General features: G+C 41.7%; 3 protein-coding genes and 1 long non-coding RNA gene across 13 annotated transcripts; 1 reads left to right on the top strand and 3 right to left on the bottom strand.

Annotated features, from left to right (window-relative positions):
• Nucleotides 1–2,306: 2,306 nt before the first annotated feature.
• LOC127782268 (uncharacterized) lies at nucleotides 2,307–5,749 on the bottom strand. The gene is made up of 7 exons (XM_052309396.1): nucleotides 4,892–5,749; nucleotides 4,664–4,772; nucleotides 4,534–4,578; nucleotides 3,888–4,061; nucleotides 3,642–3,818; nucleotides 3,102–3,305; nucleotides 2,307–3,021 (listed from the first exon to the last, which is right to left on the bottom strand). The coding sequence occupies exons 1-7, from the start codon at nucleotides 4,960–4,962 to the stop codon at nucleotides 2,812–2,814; spliced, it is 990 nt and encodes a 329-aa protein (XP_052165356.1). The 5' UTR covers nucleotides 4,963–5,749; the 3' UTR covers nucleotides 2,307–2,811.
• Nucleotides 5,750–9,416: 3,667 nt separating this feature from the next.
• Nucleotides 9,417–12,046, bottom strand: LOC127782267 (uncharacterized). Its single transcript, XM_052309395.1, has 7 exons — nucleotides 11,967–12,046; nucleotides 11,749–11,857; nucleotides 11,613–11,657; nucleotides 10,926–11,099; nucleotides 10,680–10,856; nucleotides 10,134–10,337; nucleotides 9,417–10,031 (listed from the first exon to the last, which is right to left on the bottom strand). Exons 1-7 carry the CDS (start codon nucleotides 12,038–12,040, stop codon nucleotides 9,822–9,824), a joined length of 993 nt encoding a protein of 330 aa, XP_052165355.1. The 5' UTR covers nucleotides 12,041–12,046; the 3' UTR covers nucleotides 9,417–9,821.
• Nucleotides 12,047–13,544: 1,498 nt separating this feature from the next.
• On the bottom strand, nucleotides 13,545–24,210 carry LOC127781129 (uncharacterized). Of its 10 annotated transcripts, XR_008018916.1 has the most exons (18): nucleotides 23,837–24,210; nucleotides 23,616–23,745; nucleotides 23,402–23,529; nucleotides 23,146–23,240; nucleotides 22,739–22,823; nucleotides 22,582–22,650; nucleotides 22,423–22,485; nucleotides 22,281–22,325; nucleotides 21,053–21,163; nucleotides 19,993–20,105; nucleotides 19,710–19,803; nucleotides 19,050–19,120; nucleotides 18,205–18,299; nucleotides 17,553–17,599; nucleotides 16,774–17,166; nucleotides 16,105–16,177; nucleotides 14,382–14,556; nucleotides 13,545–13,903 (listed from the first exon to the last, which is right to left on the bottom strand). It is a non-coding gene; the product is annotated as an uncharacterized LOC127781129 (long non-coding RNA). The 10 variants fall into 10 exon arrangements; XR_008018923.1 differs by having other exon boundaries at nucleotides 18,205–18,305; nucleotides 19,653–19,803; nucleotides 23,616–24,210; XR_008018920.1 differs by having other exon boundaries at nucleotides 19,653–19,803; nucleotides 23,616–24,210.
• A 1,946-nt stretch (nucleotides 24,211–26,156) lies between these two features.
• LOC127783144 (uncharacterized) lies at nucleotides 26,157–26,822 on the top strand. Its single transcript, XM_052310387.1, has one exon. It carries the CDS (start codon nucleotides 26,157–26,159, stop codon nucleotides 26,820–26,822), a length of 666 nt encoding a protein of 221 aa, XP_052166347.1.
• Nucleotides 26,823–27,442: the final 620 nt, after the last annotated feature.

Below are 27,442 nucleotides of genomic sequence, written 5' to 3'. Positions count from 1 at the left end.
TCACTTGAGGTCCCTTAAGTTGAACTTTTTTTTTTATTTCATTAGGAATAGATTTTCTTAAAGAGCTCATATCATATAAAACTAAACCCTAATTATCTAATATTTTTATATTTGGTATAATTTTAGTTTACCCGTTGCAACGCACGAGCATTTTTTCTAGTAAGGAAAAAAGTCCACTTAGAGTCCCTTATTGTTCACCGAATCTAAATCGTGACCCTTAACTGGAAAACCGGGTAGGACGACTCCCTGAATAATTGAAACCAGTGCAATTTGACTCCTTCAACGGTTTTGGAGGACGGTTTTGCTAACGTGGCGCTGACATGGCGGTGCTAACCCGGTATTCATTCCACGTGGTGCTTATGTGACATTAGAATTAAAAAAATATCTGTGGGACCCATATGTCATTCACACATAAAATACATTGTGGGACCCACCGACATGTGGGGCCCACATGTCATCCTTTCTCCCCTTCTTCCTCCTCCCTCTCTCTCTCCCTTCTCTCTCTTTTCTCTTCCCCGTTCGGACGCATCGGTGGCGGCGGTGGCCGGGGCCGGAGTGGCGACAGCGGCCGCGCCACCGCCTGCCCCGCCTCCAAGCCAGCCCGCCTAGCTTAGCTGCTGCTTCACCATTGGGTGAGTGATGGAGCTAGCTAGCTAGTGTTCTCTTCTTTCTTTATAAAAACCACAACACCACCGCCACAGACGCACGCACGCACGCAACGATGGCGCCCAGCTTTGCACGCTCCATCTCCTTCCCGCTTAGTCCCTCCAGGTCGTCCAAATAGAGCTCTCCACTCGCAGCGCCGGCGCCGGGTTACCATGCCGGCTCCATCAGCCTCCCATGCTGCTCCCATCCAATCCTCGCCCACCTCCACACCCACATCCACGCCGTCCACTCCTGGGCGCTGGACCCCACCTCCGTCGCCTCCGGCCTCGCCCACGTCGACGCCCTCCACGCCGCGCTAGCGGACGTCACAAAGATATGTACTGAAACATTCAAAGAGCATCGTGTGCAACATTTTAAATGACCTAATGAAACATTAAATTATCACAATACCTGATGAAACATTCAAATAGCACTGCATGCAACATTTAAAATGACTAGGGGTGAAAACGGAGCGGGTATTTCCTGCCCGCCCACCCGACCACATTATTTCTGGATAAATTCGGGTAAAAAATTTGGGTACCCGGGGCATTTCATGGATATCGGATCCGAATACAGGTATTTTTTTGATAGATATGAGATCGGATTCGAGAACATAGTACCTGATGGATACGAATTATCCAGTAAAAAATTCAGGTATTACCTGTATAAATATACGAATATTACTCGCATTATGCTTTTGTGAGGCACCTTTTGGTACTATACATTGGTACTACTATGAGCTCGTAAGGTCATAATTGCCTAATATAATCGTATTATGGATATATGGAATTGCTGAATGGTTATTGTCTATGTGATATATATGATTGTTGCTTTGACTTGATATCCGAATAAGTATTCGTAACCAATAGTGTACATATCCATTTTTTTACGTATTCGTTCCGTATTTTTGCCCGACATTATCCGAGTTTATATCCGTATTCAGCATTATCCGTGTCTGACCCGATTCCGGTTACAGAATGTGGGTTATGATATGGGAAGGATGAGATCTGACCGAACCCGACCCGTTTTCACCCCTACAAAGGACATAGTGAAACATAATAAATTGTTTATTGCATCATTTAGAAAAGCATTGTGACAAAAAAACCTTAAAAATAATTGTTAGCAAAATATAATCATATGAAATCTTATTATGAAGATTTAATTGCAACGAATATCACAAATCGGATAATACAAGAAAAAGTATTTAAAGTTTTGCTATTAAGTTAGTTCATGAAGAGAGATTGGGGAGAGAGGTGGGAGGGTGTATCGTACGCATGTTAACTATTGATGTGATGACATGTGCAATTAAAAGAATAGGACGAGAAAAATGTATATGTGCTACGGACGTCTAATTTTTGTAGTTGGAATCGGGCGTTCGGGAAGAAGCATTGCCAACGAGAGGTAGGTCAATTTCAACTTTTCACGAGATGGTTGGCTGTAAATATCAAGATGTGTCATTGTGATTTATTATGAAATGCGAAATATCAGCTTGTTGATAAAAAAAAAATGTTCTTTGATAGTTGGATTCCTCTGTTTCAATTTTTTTTTTTTTGCTCTCTTATGGGTCATTTTACTACAGATAGATAATCTCTCTATTTTACAGGTATCTCTTTTTTTTTTAGATCTAGATGATATTCTTAAAACGAAACAAAAATTTACTTCCCTGGGATACTATAGCTTTAAAAACCAAGCTTCAGTACAGAAAAAAGAGAGTACCAAAATCTTGTGTACATATTTCGACCACTACAGCTACTTTGCCTTCTTCGATTTCCAGTTGCAATAATTTAGATGGAAATACAGAAACTGCATTCCTTATATACACATTTCTAAACAAATCACCAGGCTTTGGTTTAGAGGTATGATGCTCATGACAAGGTTTGTGCACAGCAAAGCTGATTAGGTTGGATATAAATGAAAATCAAAATGCGATGCCTGAGAGCAAGTCACAGATGCATAGAATAGCATGCCACAATATCCCACCATAACAGCTAACGGCAGGTCGCCAAAATAACAGAACTCTGCCTGCCTAGATAGTACGGCTAATTAAAACCCCAATTGTTCAACTTTTTGCTCCATCCTCTCCATACATCACAACTGTGTTTAAACCAGCAACCATCTATATTACATCACATCATAATAAGGCAAGTTCTTCAATGGTGAAACACCTCAATCATTATCAGCTTGATTGACCTCCCTCTTGGCAGCTTCCTGTGCCGCCGCCTCAACCAAGAATTGCATGTGTCTCAGCTTTTCCTTCTTGACACCGTAGGAACGTACTAATTCATTCCAGATCTTAGAGACAACTGTCTTATAGATCTTATCCTTGTATTTATCTGCATCTCTCTCTATCTTTAATAGCTCATCTGATGAAAACATCTGAAAGGAAAAAACATACAAATTAAACTTCAGTCCAGCCTACAGGTATATATGAAACATAAAAGTGTATTATGGTTCACCTCAGGGGGGTGCTCAATTTCTTCTCCAGGGCGAGTTATCTTCTTCAGAGCAGTTGCTAGTTTCATAGTATCCCATTCGGAACTGTTCAACCCAGATATTTTCAGAAGGTGATAATCTGACAAGTGTAGGTCCTCGGAATGCCTCTTTTCAAGAAAGTCACAATGATATAAGTAGCAAGCTGTTTCCACTATATCATTGTTGATCTGGATGAATACAAAAGGGCACACATTACTTTTTAAGACCAAATGCCCTGCCCTTTTATTGAAAAGATGACAGAATTGCAGAGAACAAGACAAACACATCCCTATGCCATAATGGGATACATCATTCTTTCCTTAAATCTAAAGACTAACCTCAAAAAATAAAATGAATAGGCAATACAGATTAATAGCTAAATGAGTTTCTAGAAGAACTTGCGAGTGGCGAGTCTTTTGTTAAAGAACAAAAAGAACTGATCAACAATAAGGGTTTCAATCCAAAATTGACACCAGCTATGACAGGTATGTACAGGTAAAGACATGCTGTGAACAAAAACTCACCATCTCTGGCTTAACATCAAATTTATAACGGTGCAGGATCATTTCCAATCCTTTACTCACTGGGAGGCGCTCCTCCTTGGTCAGCACCTTTTGTTCTTCAGGCACTAAAATGTGCATGAGATTCTTGATCCCCCACATCACCTCCATCACATAATCATTATACAGGCATGTTACTCCCTGCATGTGCAAAGACCAGTGAAAAATGTAATCGATGTTATTCACGTACACATGTAATTGATAAATTACCTTCAGCTCCTGATCTGCTTCGATTATTTCTCTGTATTCTAGGCTGCCAACCATTAGCTTCTCCCCACGACGGCACCAAATCTTCAGCATATCTCTCAGTTCTTTGCCAAGACCAGTAGTACAATTAATAGCAGCAGACTTGTCCTCAAACTTTTGAAATTGTTTCAGCCAGAGCTGATGAAGCACAAAAAGATGACCACTATGAGAGATTTAGAGATAGATAGATAGAGTTCAACCAACATGCAAAATGTCTCAATTCTCAACTGTGGCAGGAGAGAACAAATCCAGTCTTTAATTTTATCAAAGATCGAGTAGTCTTTCAGCAGATCTCTTATTTGGTCCATATGTTACAGTAATGGTTTCTAGTTTTGGAAAAGCAGCCAGTGTACCGTCTTAGGTGTTGATACATAGTGCATTGCTAGGAGATCAATTTTAATTTTTTTAAAAAAATGAGTATATGTAGCAGCATCACACTAGATAGAGTCACGTCTTATACTAACTAATTTATCATAATTATTGAGCACTTGTTGACATAACAAAGTTCAAGAACCCCAAGTAATTAATCATGTCGATGATTCTCTCAACGCATGAAAAAAAATTAAACAAGAAAACCAAATTAGAGATCTACAGAGAGAGATATACTAACATATTTTTTCGCTATATAGTCCATGACGAAGTTGGCCCAAATGTACTGCATGAGTAGAAGCAAGAAACCAGTAAGGCAGTAAACTTAATTAGAAATATTAAAAACGCAGACGCACAATATAAATATATACCTCGATTGCATTGTCTTCTTCGAAGATGTAGCTGTTGAAGGAAAATATTGCGAATCCGGAGGGCGTCTCGAAAAGCAACCAAACTAACCACGGCATCCCCCTAAGATTTCTGCCAAGCAATTAATCAAAATATAAAGATGATGGACGCGACTTTGGCAATTAAGGGATTTCCTTAATTAGTTCTTAATTTCATTTCTAGCTAGCGAGATACAGTAAGATGGTACTCACCTAGCGACGTCGACGTCGTCGGAGAAGGAGGAGGCGGCGGCGTCCTGACGCTGCTGCTTTCGTCGCCCCATCGCGCGACGGCGAGAGAGATGCAGCCCGGAGTGGATGATACCAGTTTTATAGTGGTTATTGACACAATGGGCCGGCCTATGGGCCGAGTAACGGACCAGGGAAGGTTAGGCATTTATATCCTAATCCTAACTAATTAAAAGATTCGTATTTTTCCAATCGTCACCCCCTCCGTGCGGTGATTTTCGTCGGTCACACCCCCCGGCACAAATCCCAGTCGGAATTCCGTCATCACACAAATAGAATCCCACATTGAGCACACCTTATCTCCAAATCTCAAATCATCACAATCCAAATCAAACACAAAATCCCACTCCAAATTTAAATCAGAATAATCAAAAAACATCCAAAATATTAACACGAGATGTCGAGAGGAGAGGGAGGGGCGAGCCGGACCGGAGGCCGCAGCGCGCTGCTCCTCACCACCTCGCCGTCGGCCCGCCGGATCTGGCGAGAGAGCGGTGCGGCGGCCACCGCTTGACGAGGAGAGAAGGAGCCGGCGGTGGGGAGAAGAAGCGGCGCTACCATAGCCGCGCCGCCGCCGCCGCCGCTGCTCGCCGCGAGGGCAGGGCGCCGTCGCCGCTGCCGCTGCTCGGTGGGGAAGGCCGAGGGGCGTTGAGAGGCGTCGCCGGTTGGGGAGGGGCGCGGAGAGGTGCGCCAGTGGGGGAGTGGCGCGGCCGCCGCCGATGGGGAGAGAGGCGGCCTGCGTGGAGGGGAGGAAGGGGAGCGACGGAGGAGAGGGAGCGGCGCCAGACGGGCGGAGGGGATGAGATAATGGGAGCGGGCGCAGGATACGTGTTTCCATCCGGTCTAGATACGTTGATCTGTGTTTAGATACGTGCTTCCATCCGGTTTTTTTTTTTTTTCTCGCGAAGAGTCCTACCGTCCTGCATGCAGCTATCTGAAGTCCGGCAAAACCGACTGCAGCTGCACCTAATATTGTGCTCCTAGATGCATCATGCATGCTAATCTAGCACTAGCCGGTCTTTTATACACACGATTTGTTTGGCTTAAATTACAGCATAATTATACTATATAGCTACTACATAGTTACAGTAGTGTAATTAATTACATATATATAATAACTTGGCATAATTACATCATAATAATACTATATTTATATATGTAACTTTGATGTAAATTTTATAGATGTTGACAGTAAAAGATTGAAATTTGATTGAAACATGTTTATATAAATTCCTATATCTTTTTCAGATGTATTAGTACTTGCGGTAGACTCCCAACTTTCAAAGAAATCTTAACTAATTAAAAATTAATAAGTATTTTTCCATTCGTCACCTTGAACTACGCCAATTTTCGTCCATCGCAACCCCCTCTCCCAAAATCCCAATCGGAATCGAGCCCTCCATTCCCACACGCGTCATACATCGCATACAAAATCCAACCGGGCGTAGAATGTAGAGGAAGAGAAATTGAACGAGAAGAATAATAAAAACCGCACAAATCCGTCTTAGTCCGCAGCAAAGCGTCCCCGAGTACCTAATATACGATTTAGAATGATAAATTAAGGGATTTCGCATTGCATCGTACGAACATTTTTTTATCTTAATAATAACTAGCAAAAGTGCCCGTGCGTTGCACCGGGTGATTGCGGGATGTGTACAGTGACCCAATAAGTGTTGTTTGGTTTAGACAACTAATCTGCTAAAAAATTATTTGTTTTTAGATAAATAATCTGCTCTATATTTGCGGAATATATATGGAGTTTAGTTTGGATAATTTATAGCTTGGGAGAAAATGGATGGACGAACAATGCGATTGTCTTTGCCCAAAAGGCAACCGCCACCGACGCCACCACCGCCGCCGGAGGGAGCCGCCGCTGCCGGATCCGCCCGCGGTCGCCGCCACCGCCGACGGATCCACCCGCGGACGCCACCGACGCTGCCACCACAGCCGGATCTGCCGCAGGAGGAAGGCAAGAGGGGGCGGAGGGAGCCGCTGCCACTGGATCCGCCCGCGGCCGCCGCCACCATCGCTGGATCCACCCGCGGCTGCCGCTGACGCCGCTGCCACCGGCAGATCTGTCGCGCGAGGGAGGTGAGATGGGGCAGAGGGAGTGTCCGCCGGCGAGGGAGGCGAGATAGGGCGGAGGGATCCGCCGGCGTGGATCGAGAGAGAGAGAGAGTGAGGGGACGAGAGTGAGAGAGGGACTGGATAAGGCTCAACTCGTTTTTTTTTGTTTTCTAGACACTTATATTATAGGTACCGGTTTTAAAAAATTTTTTAAAAAAATATTGAAAAAAGAATCTAGAATCCATATAGAAATATAATTTATAAATAACTAAAATTCTGAATTTAAAATAAAGAATATTGAAATATGAGTTTAGAGTTCATATAAATTACTATTAGAAATAACAAAAATCCAGAATTAAAAATAAGAAATGCTGAAATAATAACAGCATGGAGTGATGGTACCCGCTGTCGCGGAAAGAAAGCGGATGGCTAGACGCGGTTGCTACCTACCATGCTCCGTCGATTGGTCTAAGGTTGCTCGCTGATTCCCTGGTTGATCGTGCTTTTGAGCCACCCGTAGATCTGCCCATATCTTCAGAGTCCATGTTGACTCACACCGTGTAAAGGTGAAAATCAAACCGGCTTTGTCTTTTTTATCTCCCTTTATTTGAAATTATTCTTAAATAGTAATTTATTATGAGCTACTGTATTTCTCTCTATCAGTTGAGACTTTTTCTAGCGAGTAAAAGTACCAAAGCAGTGTGAAAATAACTGCAGTTAAAAACACCGTAGCGAAGCACGGGCATTTTGCTAGTAAGGAAAAAGTCCACTTAGACTCCCTTAATTGTTCACCGAATCTAAATCGTGACCCTTAACTGGAAAACCGGGTAGGACGACTCCATGAATAATTGAAACTAGTGCAATTTGACTCCTCCAATGGTTTTGGAGAGCGGTTTTGCTGACGTGGCGGTGCTAACCCGGTCTTCATTCCATGTTGTGCTTATGTGACATTAGAATTAAAAAAATATATGTGGGACCCATATGTCATCCACACATAAAATATATTGTGGGACCCACCGACATGTGGGGCCCACATGTCATCCTTTCTCCTTCCCTTCTTCCTCCTCCGATCCCTCTCTCTCTCCCTTCTCTCTCTTTTCTCTCCCCCTTTTCTCTTCCCCGTTCGGACGCATCGATGGCGGCGGTGGCCGGGGGCCGGAGTGGCGACAACGGCCGCGCCACCGCCTGCCCCGTCTCCAAGCCGGCCCGCCTAGCTTAGCTGTTGCTTCACCATTGGGTGAGTGATGGAGCTAGCTAGCTAGTGTTCTCTTCTTTCTTTATAAAAACCACAAGGCCACCGCCACAGACGCATGCACTCACGCACGCAGCGATGGCGCTTAGCTTCGCACGCTCTATCTCCTTCCCGCTCAGTCCCTCTAGGTTGTCCAAATAGAGCTCTCCACTCGCAGCGCCGGCGCGGGTTACCATGCCCGCTCCATCAGCCTCCCATGCTGCTCCCATCCAATCCTCGCCCACCTCCATACCCACATCCACGCCGTCCACTCCTGGGCGCTGGACCCCACCTCTGTCGCCTCCGGCCTCGCCCACGTCGACGCCCTCCACGCCGCGCTAGCGGACGTCACAAAGATATGTACTGAAACATTCAAAGAGCATCGTGTGCAACATTTTAAATGACCTAATGAAACATTAAATTATCACAAAATACCTGATGAAACATTCAAATAGCACTGCATGCAACATTTAAAATGACTAGGGGTAAAAACGGAGCGGGTATTTCCTGCCCGCCCACCCGACCACATTATTTCGGGACAAATTCGGGTAAAAAATTTGGGTACCCGGGGCATTTCATGGATATCGGGTGCAAATACAAGTCTTTTTTTGGCGGATATGAGATCGGATTCGGGAATATAGTACCCGACGGATACGAATTATCCGGTAAAAAATTCAGGTATTGTTATTAAATTAGTTCATGAAGAGAGATTGGGGAGAGATGTGGGAGGGTGTATCGTACGCATGTTGACTATTGATGTGATGACACGTGCTACGGACTGATTTTTGTAGTTGGAATCGGGCGTTCGGGAAGAAGCATTGTCAACGAGAGGTAGGTCAATTTTCCACTTTTCACGAGATGGTTGGCTGTAAATATCGAGATGTGTCATTGTGATTTATTATGAAATGCGAAATATCAGCTTGTTGATAAAAAATACTGTTCTTAGATAGTTGGATTCCTATGTTTCAATTTTTTTTTTTGGCTCTTATGGGTCATTTCACTACAGATAGATAATCTCTCTATTTTACACGTATCTCTTCTTTTTTTTTTATTAACATCTAGATGATATTCTTAAAACGAAACAAAAATTTACTTCTCTTGGGATACTATAGCTTTAAAACCAAGCTTCAGTACAGAAAAAAGAGAATACCAATCTTGTGTACATATTTCGACCACTACAGCCACTTTGCCTTCTTCGATTTCCAGTTGCAATAATTTAGATGGAAATACAGAAACTGCATTCCTTATATACACATTTCTAAACAAATCACCGGGCTTTGGTTTAGAGGTATGATGCTCATGACAAGGTTTGTGCACAGCAAAGCTGATTAGGTTGGAAATAAATGAAATCAAAATGCGATGCCTGAGAGCAAGTCACAGATGCATAGAATTGCATGTCACAATATCCACCATAACAGCTAACGGTAGGTCGCCAAAATAACAGAACTCTGCCTGCCTAGATAGCACGGCTAATTAAAGCCCCAATTGTTCAACTTTTTGCTCCATCCTCTCCATACATCACAACTGTGTTTAAACCAGCAACCAACTATATTACATCACATCATAATAAGGCAAGTTCTTCAATGGTGAAACACCTCAATCATTATCAGCTTGATCGACCTCCCTCTTGGCAGCTTCCTGTGCCGCCGCCTCAACCAAGAATTGCATATGTCCCAACTTTTCCTTCTTGACACCGTAGGAACGTACTAATTCATTCCAGATCTTAGAGACAACTGTCTTATAGATCTTATCCTTGTATTTATCTGCATCTCTCTCTATCTTTAATAGCTCATCCGACGAAAACATCTGAAAGGAAAAAACATACAAATTAAACTTCAGTTCAACCTACAGGTATATATGAAACATATAAAGTCTTAACAGTAGAAGTATTATGGATTTATGGTTCACCTCAGGGGGGTGCTCAAGTTCTTCTCCAGGGCGAGTTATCTTCTTCAGAGCAGTTGCTAGTTTCATAGTATCCCATTCGGAACTGTTCAACCCAGATATTTTCAGAAGGTGATAATCTGACAAGTGAAGGTCCTCGGAGTGCCTCTTTTCAAGAAAGTCACAATGATATAAGTAGCAAGCGGTTTCCACTATATCATCGTTAATCTGGATGAATACAAAAGGGCACACATTATTTTTTAAGACCAAATGCCCTGCCCTTTTATTGAAAAGATAACATATTTGCAGAGAACAAGATAAACACATCCCTATGCCATAATGGGATACATCATTCTTTCCTTAAATCTAAAGACTAACCACAAAAACTAAAATGAATAGGCAATACAGATTAATATATGAGTTTCTAGAAGAACTGCCGAGTGGAGAGTCTTTTGTTAAAGAACAAAAAGAACTGATCAACAATAAGGGTTTCAATCCAAAATTGAATCAGTACATGACACCAGCTATGACAGATATGTACAGGTAGACATGCTGTGAACAAAAACTCACCATCACTGGCTTAACATCAAATTTATAACGGTGCAGGATCATTTCCAATCCTTTACTCACTGGGAGGCGCTCCTCCTTGGTCAGCATCTTTTGTTCTTCAGGCACTAAAATGTGCATGAGATTCTTGATGCCCCACATCACCTCCATCACATAATCATTATACAGGCATCTTACTCCCTGCATGTGCAAAGACCAGTGAAAAATGTAATCGATGTTATTCACAAACACATGTAATTAGTTGATTACCTTCAGCTCCTGATCTGCTTCGATTATTTCTTTGTATTCTAGGCTTCCAACCATTAGCTTCTCCCCACGACGGCACCAAATCTTCAGCATACCTCTCAGTTCTTTGCCAAGACCAGTAGTACAATTAATAGCAGCAGACTTGTCCTCAAACTTTTGAAATTGTTTCAGCCAGAGCTGATAAAGCACAAAAAGATGACCACTATGAGAGACTTAAGAGATAGATAGATAGAGTTCAACCAACATGCAAAATGTCTCAATTCTCAGCTGTGGCAGGAGGGAACAAATCCAGTCTTTAATTTTATCAAAGATCGAGTAGTCTTTCAGCAAACCTCGGAATTGCTCCATATGTTACAGTAAAAAATGGTTTCTAGTTTTGGAAAAGCAGCCAGTGTACCGTCTTAAGGATCACATCCCTCTAGCAGCGACAGGTTGTTACAGTAGGAAATTGCATTAGGTGTTGATACATAGTGCATTGCTAGGAAATCAATTTTAATTTTTAAAAGAACTAGCAGCATCACACTAGCTAGAGTCACGTCTTATGCTAACTAATTTTTCATAATTATTGAGCACTTGTTGATATAAAGTTTAACAACCCCAAGTAATCATGTCGATGATTCTCTCAACGCATGAAAAAAATTTAAACAAGAAAACCAAATTAGAGATATACAGAGAGAGATATATACTAACATATTTTTTTGCTATATAGTCCATGACGAAGTTGGCCCAAATGTGCTGCATGAGTAGAAGCAAGAAACCAGTAAGGCGGCAGGAAACTTAATTAGAAATATTAATAAAAACGCAGACGCACAATATAAATCTATACCTCGATTGCATTCTCTTCTTCGAAGATGTAGCTATTGAAGGAAAATATTGCGAATCCGGAGGGCGTCTCGAAAAGCAACCAAACTAACCACGGCATTCCCCTAAGATTTCTGCCAAGCAATCATCAAAATATAAAGATGATGGACGCCACTTTGGCAAGGGATTTCCTTAATTTGTTCTTAATTTCATTTCTAGCTCGCGAGATAAGATGGTACTCACCTAGCGACGTCGACGTCGACGTCGTCGGCGGCGGCCTCCTGACGCTGCTGCTTTTCGCGCCCTCGTCGCCCCATCGCGATGCAGCGCGGAGTGGATGATGAAACCCTAGCTCAGGCACAATTTTTATAGCGGTATTGACACAATGGGCCGGCTTATGGGCCGAGTAACGGACCAGGGAAGGTAGGCATTTTAGACTTGCTTTCGTTACTCTCTCCCTTTTGATCAAAGTAAAAACGGATTGTAATATGAAACGGAGAGAGTAATAACACTGTAATTTTAATAACATATACATGTACAAAGTTTGCTTAATTAAAATATGCTATAAACATGGTAATAGTATGTGATAACATTACAAATAAATCAAGTGAACAATTTCGTTCATAAGTTGTCTTTATAACTACTTTTCACAAAATTCTGGAATATATTGATTTGACCTATATGGTTGACTTGCGGTGAAGACGTAGGTAGTAGGTGACTCGAGGCGGCCTACATACCACTCTGAGCTAGGTCAACAGCACACAGGTCCATGATCAGGGTTGAAGAGGCCTTAATACACAATGCAGCTAAATTAAGCAAGCTGTGTTCCCCAATCCACAACCACACAAGCTAGCAGGCACACTGAGAAATTAAAGTAAATTATGTATATACATAGTAAGGTGGGAGTATTAATTTATTCAACACACACTACTAAACCTTTATATTTATACATCATCAACACACTTGTAGCTTTAATTCACCCAACTTGTATGCATGGACTTAATTAACGCGCGAAACTCAAAGCGTGGGGGAGGGCCGGGTAGCTAGCTTAGAGCAGGTACAATAGCAGGCTATAAGCCAGCTGCAAATATATTTTAAGGAGATAAATCAGGAGAGAGAAGAACAGCGGGCTACAGATTTGTAGCCAGTTGTAGCACGGACTCCAAGACGCAGTGTGTCTATGACAGGTAGGGCTAGGTATCAATAAAGTAGTACTCCCTCCATTTTTTAATAGATGGCACCGTTGACTTTTTCTCACATGTTTGACCATTCGTCTTATTCAAAAATTTTATGCAAATGCATAAGATATAAATCACACTTAAAGTACTATGAGTGATAAAACAACTCATAACAAAATAAATTATAATTACGTAAATTTTTTGAATAAGACGAATGGTCAAACATGTGAGAAAAAATCAACGGCGTCATCTATTAAAAAATGGAGGTAGTATGTAACTATTGTATGAATGAGCTATTAGATTGGCTATAAATAAATTGGAGCTAGTAGTTGGCTATACTATTGAACTTGCTCTTAGCTATAGATGGAATGGCGTTGTTGTCGTTGAAGTGTTCGTTCCATGGATGTACGTACGTCCCCCGATCGATGGATGGATCTATCGACGCGGCGTCGATCCAGCCAGCCCGTGTGGACTATTACTAGTACTAGAGGATGGGGCGCGCCACTGGCGCGCCGCCTGGAGAGAGCTGTGGTGTAATACGGTATTGTTATTTTGGATAGCAGATTGTAATTAGGAAGAGTTCATAAGTAGATGCCACAAAGAAAGTAGTATACGTACATAGCAGCAGATAACATCATCAGCATAGGTTAACTCACTTGAGTCTGAATTACCAGATGAGCAATACATGTATTTAGTAAGTTACAAACCAACAAAAACCGCCAATAAAAAAAGATTACATTCATTTCCAAGCAAAGCAAATCTCAGGAAACACTTCAGGCGAGGCACCAAAACTCTCCAGGAACTACTCCAATCCAAGCATGCAACCTTGCCTAACAAAGAACTTTATGAATCCCAGATTATTTGTAATAACAGAAGATCTACAACAGGGTACAACTATTCCATCAGAGCCAGGAGACAAGATCCAAAGAACAATTGGCACAGCGTGTTAATCCCGCTAATGAAGAGCAGCAACAGCGCCTGGATCACCCGACCCTTTTCCCCCTGATATCAAGACAACAAAATATAAGCCATGTTCATCAATTCTGACATGCAAAGGCATCACAAAATGATAGTAGTAACACACTAAATGTCCTCTTGACATATTCAAATGTACATGCCAACAAACGGAATGAACCAAAGCTAATATAGCGAAATAGTACTTTTCAGGTTATTTTTGGGGAGTAATCACCGAGTGCAGATAAAGAGTAGGGAAAAATGTAGGAAATACACTTTTAATGCAACACATCAAGACCATTTTGCTCGTGATGCATATCAAATCGAAAATCACATCTGTTTAATACATAAACCCACTCCTATGGTAAAAAACTTCCTAAACATCAGAATATCAATAAATATAAAAACATATAATCAAATATGCAACCATCTAGCAACAGGATTTAGCAATGGGATGCACAGTTACTCATGAAGCCATGAGGATGCAACAATCTTAATACATAGGTAAATCTAGGCTGCACACAACCTCATAAGGACCTGCTTCATTGCGGGGATGGCCAGCCAGTATAATGGAAACTCTCAGTGTAACAACGGCGTACGATCCTTGCATCAGAGCCAGAAGACAAGGCCCGAAGACCAGTTGGCACAGTGTTTATTCCGACAATGAACAGCAGCACCTGAATCACCCGAGCCTTCTACCCCTGATACGAAGACAATGAAATGCAGGCCAAGTTAATCAATTTTGAGATGCATAGCAATCACAAAATTATAGCAGCAACAAATTTGATCTCCTCTGACATCATCAAATGCGCATGCCAACAAGCGAAATCAACCAAGACTCAGATAACGGAATAGAGCACTTTTTCAGGCGATTTTTCGGCACAGTATAAAGAGGAGGACAAACAGTACGCAATACACTTTTCATGCATCACATCAGGGCGATTTCGACATAATGCAAATGAAATCCAAAATCACACCTGGCTGATCACATAAACTACATTCTTTCCAGGAAAGCAGAATGAAACTCATGAGCATGTAAAAATCCTAATGCACAGGTAGAGCTAGCTTGGACACGACTCTAGAGGGATTGAATTGTGATCCATGTACAAGTAGGGATAAAAGATGAACATTTGAGGTCAACAAGGGCAAGGAGTCAAAGGATTAGGGAGGATTATGTTAGAATTACCTTATTTAGGTCATATTACTATAAAGTTCTTGAGAAAAAAATGTTTATCAATCATCTATAATGAGGTGGATAGAGCTATGTCAACTGCAGAATTATGTTAAACACCACAGCACACCAATTTCAGGATAATAGCGAGACATTATAGGAATTGATAAACATAAATTGATGTTGGTACACAATTAATAAGGCTAATGGGATATCTTTATTATATGAGGCTATAATAATCCTCTTAAATCTTTGTAATCCTAGCGTAAACTGCGTTGATGCTTTTGGTTCAGCTAATACCGGTTACCAGAGTAACATATTGAGCCTGCATTACAATCATTGTTGCTTGGAAAATATATTAAGCTAAGATTGAGAATAGCACAATAGGGTGCTTCACTGGAATGATCAATTTATATTTTGATTTCACGAAATAGTAAAAACAAAAATACTCCTACAACACATTTAACCTGTCCAACCAAAATAGTGCATTCAGAAACCATGTTTTGCAGAGCAATAGAGCATCATAATTCACCAAATATACTAAACATTTCAAGATTAGCACAACAACAACTAATTTCAAGGCTTGAAGGATGTTCTCTGTAAAATAAAAAAAACACCTTTTTCTGCAAGGAATAAAGTAAACCATATATGTGTGAGGCTATGACAGACCTGTTCAGCAACAAATAGTTTGGATAAATGAACTGAATTTATTTGGTGGCATGAAGTTGACAGTTAATATTTCGAGTATTGCTGAATGAAAAATGCCTTTAGTTGATCACTCTGTCTAATTCTGACATCAATTAACCCAAACCAAAATATCAAAGTTATTGCAAATAAGGACAAATAACATTTAGCCCTGCTTTTGTTGATCTAAGTCTCTAACAGCGTACAAATCACAAGTGGTAAATCGATTAATTCAATGTAAGGAGAACCATTTTAAGTTAAGCTTGAAAGGAAGAGAAAATTTTACAGGTGCATAACATGGAGAACAACAGGTCAATGATCCAACCAAATTCGAGCAGGTTTTATACATTTTGAAGTCAGCGGAAGTGCATAGTCCAGAACATAGATAACTCACCTTTTACTTGAGTTGCCAAGAGCTCAACAGTACAGCCTCATCCTTGCCCTTCAGCTTCTTTGCTGTTACCATCCTACAACAATGGTATATGTCATGAGCATTTGCTGAACATTCCCTCAGCATTTCAAAACAAGGCTGTTGAAAAGGAAAGAAAGTTGAATACTTAATCACATCAAGATAAATCTTTAAAGTATTCCCTAAAATCTAAACAAAAAAAGTATTTGTACCATAACTAATGTACATAGTCTCCGGAGCATGACGCTGATAATGAGTTATATGAACAAACTAATGTTCAGGAACAAAGACAAGGGAAACAATATATTAATGAAGCGCTGCTACACATTTGTGCTATTTCATAACCATATATGTACATGGCACTGATTGCATGAGAAACTACAAAACTAAGTATGACAGATCTTTCTTAATATCCATAGCCATGATACCAAGTAAAACTTTTTCATAATACTTTTGTATAAACACAAGTAGGTCATATTAATTAAGCACAGAGGAAAGTTTTGCCAGAATTCTATATAGAAACTATTAAGCAAGGAGTCACCAAATGGAAATCAATCATTACGAGAGGATGTATAATAAGCCAACCATGGATCAATAAAAAACAAATCAGTGGAATAATAAGATGTGCCGGCTCAAAGAAAAAAGCACTTGTACCTAAAGAGCTTGCCGCAGCATTTGGATCAGGAGTCTTCAGCATTTTCATGCATTTGTTGATCCTATCTCTTTACCTGCTAACTGCCACATCCAATTTATTACTAATCTCCCCACATTTTCCCTTCTATGTTTCTTTGTCTTGTGTCTCCAAAATCTTGCCAGTTTCCTTACATTTGTGCCTCTCAAATGACACCTCAACCCCACATTTGCCTCTCTTTTAACTCCCACATTTGCCTCTCTTTAACTCTTTGCCATTTGTCAAGTCCAAGTTCATGCCAATATCTTCAAATTTGTCTCACGAGTCGGTATTGCCAATCTTAACATTACCTGTTTGATTATAGTATCTGTGCAGCTCTCCGAAAACACCCCAAAAGTAAAACTTATTACATTTTCCTGTTAAATTGGTAATTATACAAAAAAGGTTAGATGATAAATTTGTACATGCATACTACTTTTTAAAATATTTAACAGGGACTGTATAGCTATGCACATGCAAACTCCATGTGATTTCATCTGGTTGTAAGAGAAACTATTGTGACAAATCAAAAACAGGTATTACAAAAAAAATTGAATTTAAAAAATATTCATACAAATAAGATTACCAAATAGCAACTTTGAGAAATGGATGCATCACAGTATCAGTTTGTTTAAGCATACCAAGTCCAAGCATTGTCAGTTATGGGGGGATACATGACATGGTTTGGAAATGGGACATAAAAAGGATCATGGAACATATTTTGGTATTCTTGGGTAAGCAATTTGGATGAAAATATCAGCACCTAGTAGCACCAGCCTTGGTTCGTAACCCAATATGCACCCGTTTGGTCTGCAAAGAAAAAGAGAGAAAACACACAAATGCAGATAAGCTTCATGCACACAGCTGCATCCTGTAGTTGATAAAAAGAGTTTAAACTCCAAAAGAACTCGCATTCATTTTTTCAGGATAAATTGTTGAATTGGTTTTCAATTGCCGGTAACTGAAATGAATACTCCCCCCGTCCCAAAATATAGTAATTTCTAGCATTCGTAATCCATCCCAAAATATAGCAAATTTACCACCTACATTCTCTCAACCAATCAAAACCTTCTCTGTTTAATTTCTCCCCCTACCTCCTTTTCTCAACAAATCATAACATTGACCCATTTAATTCCACCTACTTCCTTAATACTCGTGTTTAACCCCAAAACTTCTTATATTCTGGGACGGAGGTAGGACTTGTTAGTATATGACAAATGATATGACTGAACCCACTAAAATCATTGGTGATACTTCTGAGGATTAATTTCTATCATGCCACCAATTAAACATCTGAAAACTTCCTTATTTTATAAATAATGAGATGGGTCCACACCAGTAGGTCCACATGCCATTGAGACAAGTGAGAGGAACAAAAGGAAAGTCAGTAGAAGCATCGATTTGAAGGATCATACCTTTGAAGAGAACTAATGAAGCACAGTCCAATATCTTGTCCTTCTGGAGGTTTCATCTTGAATGTTTTTGGCCACAGATGAGAAAGAGATCTAGCCTGCAGCTTTAATATTTCGGCCATTAGTTTTGAAGGTTCATATACTTGGGCAGAAATTTCGAAAGGGAAATGGGCTTCAAGTCCATCACAAATATGTGTTAGCTCCAGTCACTTCAAATTTACCCCTAAAGAACAGTTGCTACTATATAAATGGAAAGGATTGTTTGTACTACCCGTGGAGATCAAGTTATCTAAAAAACATCTTTGTATGTATATAAGCATTAGTATGACACTTTGTCGTTGTGCAGTTAATTATATGACACCTCAACTATAATATGCACAGTCAGCAAAGGTTTTGATCCACCTATCTAGATATTTGCTTTTAATCTGGAAGTAGTGTGTCAAAGAAATAGTGGAACCCTTACGCAAAGGTGTCATAGCCTTTAAATCATTAACTATGTTGATTGTATAGATGATCTTACAAGCCATAAACTTGAGATTTTAAACGTACTATATAGAACTACTAAATCCATACAGTTGTAGAAAATCCAACAAGCGATGAATTATTGTATGGAAGGACATGGGTTGAATAAATGTAATTAACTTGAGAATCCCATGCAAAAAGGAACCGAACACATTTAATTTGTCTAAAACACTAAATTATATGAAGGACTGAATTAGACAGATTCATTTATATAAACTCGCATTTAACCGGAATAAGGGCCATAATAAATAAACTCAACTTGAAACAATGGGAGCGTAAAATTAACAAATCTGTAGTTCAGTGACCTAATGGCCAGGAATACTCACCTCTTGATCTGTGAAAAGCCCAATAGTACAGCCTTATACTTCCGCTTTGGCTTCTTGCATTTACCATCCTACTGCAATGGTAGAAGGGGGAACACTCACAACAATAGTAAAGCATATATACTGCCTTTCATAGTAGTCAATGCTACCTCTAATAAATCAATTTTCTGGAGAATACATTCAGATAACAAGTGCATCCCCTAAAGTAAAAGAAGGAATGGAGGACAAGATATTTAATCAAAACAAATCAGCAACACAAAAAAATTTTTCACACTTACATAATTATTTTATAATAATTTAATAGTTAATTAAAATAAATAAGCAAAATCTTATCAGAGCTGATGGGGAGACCAAGATTAACTAAAGAATTCCCAGAGGATAATTTAGTATGTTGTGGCAGTACATGCACTGATGATCTTGCATAATACAGGTAAGCTAGTGATGTCATTTTATTAAGTATGCGCTTGTTTGCAGTGACCTGATCGCCACCCAAAAAAAAAAATCAAAAGGTGTTAAGAATATTTAATATATCACTGCTTAATTTTTTGTCAAATATCTGATCATTGCTTAGTAACATAACATAGGATAATGGCACGAATGTTTTACTGATCATATTCCTCATGTAGAGCTCCCAAAATAGATATTTTTGAGTTGTGTACAGACCCTCAAGCTAAAGTACAATCTGCAGATATAATTGTGCCGTAACGCCGCTTGTTGCAACTAAATGGACACCCACTTGATTGGAAGTAGTCAGTGCCTATCAACAAAGATAATGCAGGCATTAGGTGAATTTACAGATCTGACTGCCAAGGGCAAAATGTGCAGATAAATGAACTTAACACATTAGCAGTATTTAAAAGAATATTGATCTACAATTTTCATTACTGATGAAGGGGAAAAGGGGGGTGTATAGAACAATATATTTAAGTGGATCTGAAACTACTACCTTTCACATAGAGGTACCAAAGATGTGACCAAGAAGCAGCTTCATTCAGTAACAGCTGTGCTTTTTGTACATAAGCTATCCTCCACCGGCGAAGGTTTCTTGTCCCAGCAGACCTGAATATTGGATGGCGTTGACCAGTCCCAGATACCAAAGATTAGGCATCAGAGCTATGATAAAAATATTCATCTCCGAAACTTTCAGAATTTAGACACCAAGTATATTTTTTAGATAATGGAAGCTTCATTGAACTGATCATTAAATTATATCGAGATGATACAACTGTCCTAAGAACAATTCTGACCTCTGCATAATTGAGATGCATACAACCAAGACACCAAATATTTGGACAGAATCTTTTAGCAGTCCAAAGGATAAGATTCCTTCACATATATATAATCAAAAAGTCCATGATCGATAAGACATAATGATGCTATGTACAAATTGATTACCACTGTTGTTAGACTTCTGTCCATGCAAAATGCAGGATCATCCTAAGATATTATCTGAAAAAGATGAGCTCTGCTGATATATGACGAGCTCCAAAACTTCTAAATGAACTCAACAAAACAAAATTAGTTCAGTTTAGTATTTTCAGATTTACCCAAACAAATAGTTAAGCAAAGGCATGTCCTGTCATAGTATTCATATTAGCAAATAGTTTGAAAACAGATGTAACAATGATGTAACAGACTCAGCAATTTGTAGGACATAATCATATAAACATAGATTAGTTTGGTAACAAAGATAGTAAGTTTCAAACTTTAGGAAGTGTGTACCACGACAGTTCAGCTACAAATAAAAGATAAACAGATAAAAAATGTTCATGTCGCCTAAGCCAATTGCATGATTAGATTCTGAACTAAAATCTCCTCAAACTGAAATTCCAAGTCAGCAACTCATAAGATTAATCAAATCAGGTCGTATCTGGACCAAGTAGTAACCAGATTTCCTCTTGGTCTTGCTTGCAGTTAAGTCAGGCTAGCTAACAATATTTTCAGGTCCATTTGGCACAGACGACATTGCACCCCATCAGCATGTGTCAAATAGCACAATATTTTACCTCCCTGGAAGTAGCACCACCAAAATCCATCTTTGTGGATCAGGCCATCGTCGATGATGGAGCTGCTGATCTTCTACTCCAACTCCAATACCATAAAGTTAGTGACTTGCCCTGAAAAAGAAATAAATCTAGAAGATATAAAACATATTTAGAATAAAAGGATGCTAAAATTTTTACCAGAAAGAGCTGACTTCCTAGGTACAAATGTAGTAGTACAATTTTATTACTTGCAAGCTGAATACTCCTTAACCTCACAATCAGAATAAATAATCAATGCCAATATATTTTGTTCCTCTGAATTATGATCAGTATGTGGATAAATGTATTACCCGGTAATAATCCGCACATATTTACTAACCCACCCGTCATGATTAGTGAAACATCTAGCAACTGATTTCACAATAGATTACTAAAAAAGGGGATATTCCTGTACAGTTTCATCAAGCCACTGAATTATCTTACTTTTGTCCCAAGATAACATACATGGCATCATCTACTAACCACTTATAGTAAAAGTGCCGGACAAAATTGAATGTCTAGGTTTCGGTATAAACAAATAAAATGGCTAGGTTTAAGAGGTATAGAAGGATAAGCAGTCAGGAAATGAAGACATTACACCATAATGGAGTGTTTCTTAAGCATTGTATTACTACCTAATAGTTTGTTCTAGAGTGAAAAAACTGTTGTTAGTATCATCTAAAACTTTTATCTGGAAATCATCAATCAAGCAGAAAGCAAAGGAAAAGGCACAAAAATACTTCATCACATGAGCACGTATTAGCTAAGAACTGCATTGATTTATAAAGTGAGTACATAATATATCCCTTAAGACATTAGCTTAATGACTTGTTACGGTCTTATTTGTAATAGGAGCAGTTCTAGGGGCTTCTCTGATGTACATTTCCACTATTACAAGAATAAAGATGGCGGATGAGAAAGTACATAAAAGATCCATGTGGAATCAGAATTATCGGTGGTCAAACGAAAAAATTACAGGGTAAGGTAAAGATAATTGTCTATCTTAGAAATGGAAATTGGATGTTTCTGGTGAGTTCCAAATCCTTATAGAGATCATACAAATCAGATTAGACCTTTTCTCTGATATTCTAAAGATCAGTAGTTCTCCGTATACATTTCTATTCAGGGGGCGGGGGCGAAGCAAAAAGGAAAATGCATGCAACTCTATAGAAGAAAAAAGAAAATGAACCCACACAATGATTATGCATACCTGGTTCTTCTGTACTTAACATCAAGCTTTTTTCATGTCAAAGAACTACATTAGTTCAAAAATATGATTTGATCAAGATCAAATATAGTAGATCAATCAATGATTCAGCAAAAGAGAAAACTGGTAAATGATATATTTTTACCATATCCACGCAATTTATGATGCCATCATTGACTGCACAAATCTTGAAACTTTCCATCAATGCCTGAGTAAGAGTAATCCCATTATATTGCCATTCATCATGAACAAGAGCAATCAGATAAATGGTTCTAACCAACACCACTCAAAATTCAGAACTTACAACTGAGGTCAGCCATACCAGAGATAAAGCACACTGTATAAGTTAGCTTTTAGATGCTGCACCGTCAGGCTGCACACACAGTTATAACATTAGTAAAAATGAGCCAAACTAATTTAGATAAAGCAGATGATATACCACAAAAGGTTGTGCATACTACCTGACAAGTGACGACCAAGTGACCAACTAACTAGTAGAGCAGTTGACTGTAGCAGTTGCTCCAAGAGCCCTTCCTTGTATAGGTTCTGTCAAAAGATCATCAAGTTATGAGTGTTTTTAACAGTTCAACATGCAAGCATTTAAGTATTTAACCACCATAGCATTTCCTTCAAAATATTACAAAATTTTTCCCTGGGATAGTAGATTTCTTGCTTAGAGGTCCCTTTATTAAGGCTATTATTGTTCATACAATTTTTTGAACTTCTTAGTTCTATTGACATGGACAAATACATACGATCAGTGAAATAAGGTGTAGCAACTCCGTGATGATACAGAATAATCCAAATGCTAATAGCTTAGGAAAAATAGCCTATCCTGCATTAAATAGAATAATGAATTATAACTCACCTGAAAGTGGAGGATTGATGGTTTCACTAATCTAGTTTTGCAGCGAAATTCATAATACTTGCTGCTCTTATCCACTTGCTTGAAAAACTGCATCACTGCATCAGCCATCAGGGGAAAAACAATTTAAATCAAAGGCAAAACATTTAGATCCTTGGAGGTAAAATTATCATGGTATTTTTAATCGAATATTACAGCCAAACTTTAACAGTGAAACATAATTGGTTGTTTGCTTAGCAGCCGCATAGAGCACACTCACACAATGAATGATCCTTTTCGGCTCTTGTCACGCATCGATCATGGACATATGCTGTAGGTCGAGACCGCCGCAACTGTGATGAATCACCACACAGACACTTCCTCCTAGTTGACCCTAAACAGCAACAGCTGCAGAAAGAAGACATGAAACATGGAAGAAACATGCAGCAAAGGTGCATCTAAGTTTCTCTAACCATTGAAGCAAGGATTCACACCTCTAGCAACCATAAAGCCACCGGACCACCGCACTGATCCGGCCGCTGTAGAGCTGCTGCTTCACCACGGTCGCTCCACGGCGATAGCCCGACTCACCTGCAGCCCCCTCACACGTCTTCGCGCTAGGGCCTTGGGTATCCAGAAGTAGCCTCAAGGGAAGGCAGGGTACAAGAACTAAGATCATCACAAGATCAAATTAATACTGCATATCAAAATCTACCTTTTTCTAATTGACTAATCCAGCCAGCAAGCACCAATCTCGGATCACCTAACCACGGGCTCTGAATATAATCGAACTAATTTTCAGTCAAGACACAATTAGAATAGGAAATATTGCCGATCCCTAACAATTTTATCCATGAAAAGAACAACAATGGCAGCCTGAGAGAGAGAGAGATTAATCTAAGGAGAGATGGGAGAGAAAGGGGAGGAAGGCCATCTCTCTGCTTTTGCCTGCCGGAGCATATGCCATGGTCAACCGCCGCTGGCCATGACCGTGGAGGCAGCGAAGACGGTGGAGACGGCGCTAGGTAAGGAACTAACGGCGGCCGCCGGGCATGTTGCCGCCAAGCTCGTTGGCAGATTAGTGCCATTATCAAGCTCTAGCCTGGATCCACGTTGCCGTTGAGGTCGCCATCTGCTTCGAGCCGCCATGGAGCTCGTCAGCCAGACCTGCGCGACCACCAAAATCCACGCCGCCGTCGATGATGGGATCTGGGGCGGGCAACGAGGGATGATGGGAGCGGCAGGAAGAGGTCCCCAATAGATCTTGAAAGGCACATGCCACCTGTCTAGCACCGGAGAGGGCCAACCTAGAACTGCATCAAACAACAATGCATCACAAAGCAGGACATGGCCGACTGAAAACAAAGCGTCACACAGCAATGCATCACAAAGGAAGCCTCTCTTTTTCAATCTGGCCTCTCGGGAGCGAATTGGTACCTCCTGACCACCGAAGAGATTGAGCCGGCCGACCTCCCCACCACTGGCGCTAACCCGCTCCCGCTCCTCGGCATTCTTCTCCAGGCAGTGGTCGACGGTCAGCAGCTACACCTCACCACCCTGCGTGTCCAGGATGCACCGCGAGTCCCCGACTGACTCCACCGTGACCGTGAATCCATTGATGACCACCAGCGTTGCCGTGGTCCCCGACACCTCCCCCGAGATTGCCATGAGAGAGTGCGGGGGTCGTCGCCATCACCACCGTCTCACTCTCCCGCCGCCGCATCCGCCTCCTCCTCCGCCGCCGCCGTCACCATCGTCGTCCTCTTCGCCGACCGCCATCACCACCGTCTCCATCTCCCACCGCCGCGTCCGCCTCCTCCACCGCTGCCGCCGTCGCCATCGTCATCCTCTTCGCCGACCGCCACCGCCTCTTGCTCCCTTCGACCCCCTCCGAATCCCCGTCGGAACGAGCGGGCGGCGGCGGCTAGGGTTTGGGGGGCCGGAGATGGTGGCGGGGGCGGGCGACGGCGACGACGACGCGAGGCGACGGGGAAGTCGGAGGCGGTAGCGGCCGTGGTGGCGCGAGGCGACGGCGACAACGATGGCGGAGACGATGGTGGGAGAGGGGTGGCGACGGCGACGACGACGACGATGGTGGAGGTGGCGGAGGCGATGGCGGAGGCGGCCGTGACGAGGCGAGGCGACGGCGACGGCGATGGTGGGGATGGCGGCGCGAGGGGTGGCGGAGGCGGCGCGAGCCGCTCGGTGGCGGCGCTGGAGAGGGAGAGGGACAGGGTGCGGGCGGCAACGGATAGGGTTTGGGGTGTTAGGTAGTGAACGCCACTTTGCGAAAAAGGCCCTACATATTCCACTTTTACATATAGGTCCTCATCCGCGGATTCTCCTCTCCAAAAACTGTTCGCGAGGGGCATATATGTTATTACGTAAAACTGGAGCGCCTTTTTGCAAAAATACACCCGAGCACTGTTGTACTGTAGCGAATCGCTGACGTGGCATAGTCGAGCGGCCGCCCAGCCCACCACACTTAATAGTTTCTAATAACGTGTTTTTAATTTGAGAACGTTAATAATAATTACTCCCTCCGTATTTTTTAATGTATAACGCCGTTGACTTTTTAATTCACGTTTGACCATTCGTATTATTCAAATTTTTTGTATAAATATAAAAATATTTATATCATGCTTGAAGAACATTTGATGATAAATCAAGTCACGGTAAAATAAATGATAATAACATAAATCTTTTAAATAAGACGAATGGTCAAACGTTGGCTAAAAAGTCAATAGCGTCATACATTAAAATACGGAGGGAGTTCTGTACATCAGTCATGCATGCACGGGACTATATATACGCGGATACGCCAACCCAACGATCAGCTGAGCTTCATCGAGTTCCAAGAAGAAGAAGAAGAAAAACAGTACTGAAGATTTTGTTTGCAGCTGCTTATACTTTAGAGATCAGCGCGCAAGATTATCTGAAGTTTTCGAAAGAATCTGAATAAGAAGAATATTGGCTGTTTCGATCGACGAGCTGAAGTTTTCGAAAGAATTCAGCTGCAGAGTAGCTAGCTAGCCATGGGAAGCGGCCACTCCCACCCGGCTCACCCCAACCACCGCCTCAGGCGCGAGAAGTGCTCGATCCACGGGGCGATGTGCGGGCTCTGCCATCGCCGCGTCGACCCCGGCGACATGGCCTACCGCTGCGCCGCCGCCGAGTGCCTGGCCTTCTTCCTCCACGACGCCTGCTTCCGCCGCTGCCCGAACACGATCAGGCACTTCTCCGGCCACCGCCTGGACCTCACCGCCCGCTCCGACGGCGGCGGCGTCGTCCCCGCGGGCAGCAGCTGCGACGTGTGCGCGAGGAGCCTCGACGACTACTCCCACGTGTACGTATGCCGTCGGAGCACCGGCTTCCGCGCTCACCCGCGCTGCGCCCACCTCCCGCGGCGCGTAGGCGAGCCGACGCACCCGCACCAGCTCGTCCTAGGAGCGCCGCCGCCGGCCGACGGCCGCCGCCGCAAGTGCCTCAACGTTCGACACAGGGGCGGCGGCGAAACGGCGTGGTCGTACCGGTGCAGCGCGTGCCCGGACGTCGAGCTCTGCCTCCAGTGCGCCATGGGCCGCGACGACGGCGACGACACGACGTGCTTCTGCGGCGGCGGCGGCGCCGGTGAAGGCGCAGTCTGCGCCGGGATCGTCGCGGGGAAGTTCATCAAGGGACTCATGTGGGGAATGGGATGACCATGCGGTACTCCAATACTATGACTCAGCTCTATCGATCGTCCGAGCAAACACTTTCTGCGTTTTTTTTCTTCCTTTTGAACTTTGAGTTTGCTGCTTTTATGCCTTGAGTTGTTCATTTTCGCTCTGTTCGTTGTGTATGGGTGCGTGGATCGTGCGTAAGTGTTCATGTGTTGTGATTAAGGCCATGGTATTCATGCATTCTTTTCTTGATATTGCGAGCAATTCTATGGCCCTTGAGGAGTTAACATGAGGTACCAAAAATTTAGTATAAAATTTGGTACCTCATAGTACCTAGATACTAAGAAGTATCAAAATTACAGTAGAAAAAGTGATACCTCATGGTACCTCTTTAAGGACCGTAAAATTACTCTTATATTGCATCAAGAAATTAAAACCCGAAAAGCAACGGCGCTAGCAAAGGCCGCTGCACCAAAACATCTACGTTCATGAGTTTGTTAGACTAAGCCTGCCACATTTAGCTGGTTAGTTCTTCATTTGTTTGTGCATCCGTGGCAGGTCATTGGATTCTGTCACGAGTTAGTTTCTCAGTGCATGCCCTAACCTGATCAAGTGCTCCACCTGCACACTTGTTTTCTCCTGACTCTCAACAAGAACAT

This window comes from Oryza glaberrima, chromosome 8 (assembly GCF_000147395.1).
Source record: "Oryza glaberrima chromosome 8, OglaRS2, whole genome shotgun sequence".
In the NCBI taxonomy this organism is placed as follows: Eukaryota; Viridiplantae; Streptophyta; class Magnoliopsida; order Poales; family Poaceae; genus Oryza; species Oryza glaberrima.
Note: the sequence above shows the minus strand (reverse complement) of the source record. Positions and strands in the feature narration are given on the sequence as shown.